This window comes from Nicotiana tomentosiformis, chromosome 1, assembly GCF_000390325.3.
Source record: "Nicotiana tomentosiformis chromosome 1, ASM39032v3, whole genome shotgun sequence".
Lineage (NCBI taxonomy): Eukaryota > Viridiplantae > Streptophyta > Magnoliopsida > Solanales > Solanaceae > Nicotiana > Nicotiana tomentosiformis.
The window spans coordinates 159,778,964-159,784,814 of NC_090812.1; the positions used below are offsets into that span (position 1 = coordinate 159,778,964).

A 5,851-nucleotide genomic window follows, 5' to 3' on the forward strand; every position below is an offset into this window, starting at 1 on the left:
GGCTACATCACAAAAACATATGGGAATCGGGCAGATTTCATGTTTTATGGCTATAAAATGTCAAAACATGGGGAACTGTCATGGCGAGGCATTGACCATGGTTCCATAGGTCGTTTTTGATGGCCAGAAAAAATATGGCCGCATGAACATCCTTGAAAATCTTTTAGCACCAGGGATATCCTTTAATCTCATATCCTCTCCAATAGCTGACTGATTCCTAGATTTATGATGAACCTGGGCACCATCATATATATGGTGTATACCCTCGACACCTGCTGCCTCAATTAAACCTGACAATTGCCTTTTTTCATTAATCAATTGGCTCAAATCCCCTTGAAACTTCTCAACTAAATTACCTTCATTATCCAGTATCCCTTCTTCACTTTGCACAACAGTATTTTCCTCACCTAGCATGTTCCCTACTGCTTTTTCAGTCAAACGACGACATGTATTTTCATCATGATCTTGGTGTTTACAGTGGTTTCAATATAATGGCAAATTATCATACACAAAATCTTGAAAAACTTCAACCATTATGCTAATTTGTTTGTCCATAAATTGCAGCCTCAATTTATGTGGTAGTTTGTCCACTAAATCAAGGATAACCTTAACTCTTGCAGTACTAGGATGTGACTTAGTCTGAGTAGCTTTGTCAATGGCTATAGGCTTGCCAACAGCTGAAGCTATAGACAACAAAGCCTTCATTGCAAACAACTCTGTTGGCAGATTAGGTAAGAAAATCCAAACCACTTTCTTTGTCGTTTCCTCCGTTATATTAAAATCAACAGACCATGGAAATACTCTGATTTGGAGCTCCCTACCATTGTATTTGAAAGTAGTTAAGTGACCTCGCAAGTGAATTGACGAAATCTTCATGTTGATCAATCCTAATAAGCAATTGTCTAGGTGCAAGTTGGTCGATCAGAGCTTGTCCTTTGATACCGAAAACTTTTAGTAGTAAGCTTCTTAAAGTAGATACATCTGGTGCGTTAGAAGAAAGCTTCACCACAACAGCTTAATGCAATCCCTCCTCTTTTTCGAATTCCATCCGTTCATCCATTGAAAACTAAATTGTTGGAATTCCATGAATAACTTCAATAGGTTTCAACATTTTTTGATTCAAAGTAGCAGCTGCTTTTGCTTGAGACAATAGAGTAACATACGTATTTTGTATGTTATTGTTTCGGGTGTTCTCTACAATGACTGGAGGTGGCTCTCCCACAGCCAAAGGCCGGGGGAGAGAAGTACAGTCATGGCTGCCCTAGTTCAGTATTCTTGTTGCTAAAGATGAGACGACGATATGCTCTAAAAAATAGAATTGAACTGGGAAATGGCTGAAGAACACAGTCACTGTTGCGCTACAGTGATTGTCACATTAATTTGCAGATCTATAATAGTTGGTTATGAATTTGATGATGAAACCAACTGGGGATTGTGCGCAAAGACGAGGAGCTTCTTTTGAGACCAATCTTGTGGTTTTTCACCACCGGACAAAGGCGTGGTGGCCTTTTCGCCGCTGCGGTGTTACTATTCACCCGAGTGACCTTGTAGAGAGGTTCTATAGTTTGAAATAGTTTGTAGTGCTAATTCGGTAATTTTATTATTTTTATTTTTATTTTATTTTCCCCTTTTTATGGTTAGTGTTCTTTGACTGTGCGTAGGTTACCGGTTAGATTAGTGCATGACCTGATCTTCTGGGAAGGATTTGGTACCATACGAGCCGGAAATTGAAAAACAACTGCAATAGTTGAGGAAGGAAAGAAAGATCACCTAGACTGTAGAAAAGGTTGGGCAGCCCAACTTAGAGAAAAAGCTGCAAGGGATGCTGAAGAAGTAGCACTTAAAGATTCATAAATTGCATACGAGGAGGAGAGGGCTCGAAGAATGGCTCAAAAGCAAACCTTGGGTGCAGATCAGTTCGGAAATATAGCTCCCAGTGCGGGGAGACCACTTGGCGCTTATGCTAGACCGGTCTACAACCAAGGCTTATCCAATGTGAGACCACCTCTAGTTGCAGCCAATAAATTTGAATTGAATCAAGGGTTGCTCCAAACCCTCCAAAATTGTTTTGTCTTCAGAGGAAAGATGAACGAAGATCCAAACAATCATCTAATGGACTTCGAGGAGATTATGAACACCTTTCAATATAATGGTGTATCATAAGATGAAGTTTATATAAGGGCATTCCCCTTCACACTGAAAGATGATGCAAAGCACTGGCTTCGAAGCTTACCCCAGGGATCGATTAGAACATGGGAGGAGATGACCAAAATATTTCTTGCTAAATATTTCTCCTTAGCTAAAACGGGAAATTTTAGAAGAGAAATACACAACTTCTGCCAGAATGAGACTGAAACTGTGTTTGAAGCTTGGGAGAGGTTTAAGGAGATAGTACGAAAGTGCCAACATAATGGAATTGAACTCTGGATGCAACTCTAGAACTTTTGGGATAGATTGACACCGGCCTCACGGAGGACATTGAGTAATGCAGCTGGAGGCAAGTTGATGAAAAATACCTCATAGGAGATAGTCACTATTCTTGATGAGTTGTCTGAAGATGCAAATCAGTAGCCGTCTAAGATTGCCGAAAAAAGAAGATCAACTGGTGTTCACCAAGTTAATGCTAACACATCTGTGTAGGTACAACTTGATGCCATGGTAAAGGAAATAAGGAAGCTAACTTTAGCTTCAATACATAGTGAGCCCCATGCAGCGTGCGACATATGTGGTAGAGGACACCCTACTCATGAGTGTCAAACCTCAACTGAGGAAGTTAATGTTGTGGATAATTATAACTTCAATGCAATGGGTTAGAAGCACCCCTATTTTTCATGGAGTTCACCTGGGGGTACAACAAATGCATAGCAAAAAAATAACTCCAGATTTCAAGGAGCTCCTGGTTTTGTGAATCAACAAAGGCTGCAATTCAGCTTCAACAGCCAATTCAGTATGGGTTAGAAGATTTAATGAAATCCTTCATTGTCAAGACATATGAGAGGTTAGATGCTCATGCTGTAGCTATCAAAGAACTTGGGATAGGTTTGCATAACTTGGAAGCACAAATGGGACAAATTGCAACTATATTATCTGAGAGAATCCTAGGTACTCTGCCAGCTGATACTGAAAAGAATCCCAAAGAAATGGTAAATGTTATCACCTTGAGAAGCGGTCAAGTGTTGAAAGATCCAACTCCAATTCAAAAAAAAGCTGCGCATGAAAAAGAAAGTGGGAATGAGCTGAAAATTGAAGATGGTAAGAAGGAGGAAACTTCAAGAAGGGAGGACACTAATGCTGAGAGCAAGCACATTCCTGCTCTACCTATTCCCCACAAGCTGTATAGAGAAAAGCTGGACAAGTAGTTTGAGAGATTTCTAGATATGATGAGACAAGTTAATGTAAACTTGACATTCATAGAAGTTCTCTCACAAATGCCAGCTTACGCCAAATTCTTGAAGGAGATCCTTTCAAAGAAGAGGAAGTTAGAAGAGACCTCAGTGATCAAGCTCTCAGAGCATTGTAGTGCAATCTTGGAAAATAAACTCCCATAAAAGTGTGGAGATCCAGGGAGTTTTACTATACCTTGCTCTTTAGGCACTCTTAACTTTGATAAATCTTTATGTGATTCTGGTGGCTCAATTAATCTAATGCCATTGTCTATTTACAGGAAACTGGAGAAGGAGATTGGAGAGATAAGGTCGGTGCCAATATCTTTGCAGCTGGCAGACCAAACGACTATAACACCCAATGGGATAGTAGAAGATGTTTTGGTGCGGGTGGATAAGTTCATATTTCATGTAGATTTCATATTGGTGAATATGGTGGAGAACAAGGAGGTCCCCCTCATCCTAGGAAGACCATTTTTAGCAACGGGTAGAGCTATACTGGATATACATAATAGGAAACTCATGCTAGAGTGGATGAGGAGACGGTGACGTTTGAGATGAATGTAGCAATTGGAGTGAAAAAGGAGAAGCCAGCTGCAAGTGTTGAGTGGAAGGTGAAGAGTTCAAAAGAGAAGGCTCCAGTGATTGAGAAAGGTAAGTGTGGGGTGTACCCCAAGAAGGCTGAGAAGAAGCTGTCTGCATGGATGTGTGCACTAGGTCGGACGCATGGAATGGAGCCCAACTTTGACTCAGACCCCGACTAGATATTCAGGGAAGTTTCCTCTACCTTATGCTTTTTAATTGTGTGTCATGGGGACATGCCACAACTTAAAGTATGGGGTGGTGGATATTTGTATGTTGTATGTATGTTAGTTTTAGTTTTTTGTTTTTGTTTTGTTTTCTTCTTTTAGTAGTTAAAAAAAACATAAATTTTTTTAAATTTTTTGATTTTTCCCGATGATGGATATCATTCGACTGGTTTCTTGAGGGATGAAAGTCGAAAGGAAAAGACAAAAAGATTTTCTTTTGTAGGTAGTGTAAGAATTCCCTTGTTTTTTTTGTGTCGTGGTTCTTTCCCAAGCGTTTTATTTGTACCGGGTGTATGTAGTTTTTATTTTTGTTAAAAGTAGGAAATGTTGTGTTGTGATTTGAATTGAAGCATTATCTCTTGACTTCATTATGCTATTAGAATAGTGAGTGTTTTAGTTGTGACGCTTAGGCTCATTTTTTGACTCTTGTATAAGTACCTTAAACTGTATGATTTTAACTTTGCTTAACTGCTTTGACTAGAGTGTCGTGATAATCCAATCTTGAGTGAGTTATGTGCCATGTGTGTGTGAAGTTTTTATGTTATTTTGTGAATTGCATTTAATGTCTAGAACTTGCCCTGTGTGTTTGCAAAGCGTAATAATAGTTTTATTCAGTCTTGGAAGTGATTTAGGCGTTTATTTGTTGAGCCAATTATAAGTTTTTACCCACCTAATTGTTATGTATCTTAGTTAACCCATTTGAGCTTGTAATCCTGTTTTCTTTGGCAACCACATTACAAGCCTTACCCATTTGTTTGAACTGACCATCTATTTGAACCTTGTACCTCTCATGAGCACTTAAAATTGTCATAAATTTTGAAAAAGTTAAAGTGTGGGGTTTGAACAATAAAATGTATGTATTAAAGTGCTTATGGAGGTGTAGTCACTCTTATATCTAAATGTATCCTACCTGTCCCGCAGCCTACATTAAAACCACGAAAGTCCTACTTGATCCTTGACTAAATGAACTCGATTAGTGGAGTAGTACATTAGGGGCAAGCTTATGGTTCATCTTTTGTAGCCTATGAATGTTGTTTCTGAGAGTGAGTGAATTATTTATATCTTGTATTCCTAATTGCGCTTAAATTTATGGTGTGTGGAACTACTCTCTTTTGTTGTGTGAGGGAAGTTGATTCATGAAGGAAAGGTAAGGTCGTTAACCTCTCTGTTAGAATAAGTAAGCGGGTTATAAGTAATGTGTGGTGCTTTTGAGTCAAATCTTGAGGCTAGGATATTAAATTATTGTGCTTAATCTATTTTAATTATTCTTGGTATGATGAGTTAGGAGAGTTGTTTAAAAAGGTCGTGTCTATATGAAGTGTAGTTTGATTGCTCAAGGACGAGCAATGGTTTAAGTGTTGGGTGTTGATTGTAGGCTATAATCTCGTATTTTAGTCACGTATTGCACTCAAATTTACTGCACTTTAATAGAGTTTGAGTTTTAATCGCTAGTTTTTTGCACTAATTGTGTATTTTAGGTCTTGTAGGAGGATTCCTAGCTATGTAAATGTTATTGAGAAAATTCGAGTGATTTGGAGCTTTGAAGTCTGAGTAAAAGCCCAAGGAATTAAGCTAGGATCACGTTCGGGGGTCGAGAACCACGTCTGGACTTCATATTGCGGCTGTACATTTTCCTGCTTCTATCAAATTACAAGCTCT

The 5,851-nt window shown here is 38.8% G+C and overlaps 1 protein-coding gene and 1 non-coding gene across 2 annotated transcripts; one reads left to right on the top strand and one right to left on the bottom strand.

Moving 5' to 3' along the window:
• Positions 1 to 2,310: 2,310 nt before the first annotated feature.
• Positions 2,311 to 2,417, bottom strand: LOC117276892 (small nucleolar RNA R71). Its single transcript, XR_004507158.1, has one exon. It is a non-coding gene; the product is annotated as a small nucleolar RNA R71 (small nucleolar RNA).
• Positions 2,418 to 2,966: 549 nt separating this feature from the next.
• Positions 2,967 to 4,819, top strand: LOC138891897 (uncharacterized). Its single transcript, XM_070175582.1, has 5 exons — positions 2,967 to 3,355; positions 3,436 to 3,516; positions 3,665 to 3,809; positions 3,899 to 3,997; positions 4,763 to 4,819. Exons 1-5 carry the CDS (start codon positions 2,967 to 2,969, stop codon positions 4,817 to 4,819), a joined length of 771 nt encoding a protein of 256 aa, XP_070031683.1.
• The last annotated feature ends 1,032 nt before the right edge of the window (positions 4,820 to 5,851 follow it).

What these genes read in the sequence shown, in the direction of transcription:
- LOC138891897 (XM_070175582.1), top strand. Translation starts at nt 2,967, where the DNA reads ATGAAATCCTTCATTGTCAAGACATATGAGAGGTTAGATGCTCATGCT. An exon ending in GATCAAGCTCTCAGAGCATT is followed by an intron (nt 3,517 to 3,664) that starts GTAGTGCAATCT and finishes GTCTATTTACAG; the next exon opens with GAAACTGGAGAAGGAGATTG. An exon ending in TTCATGTAGATTTCATATTG is followed by an intron (nt 3,810 to 3,898) that starts GTGAATATGGTG and finishes TATACATAATAG; the next exon opens with GAAACTCATGCTAGAGTGGA.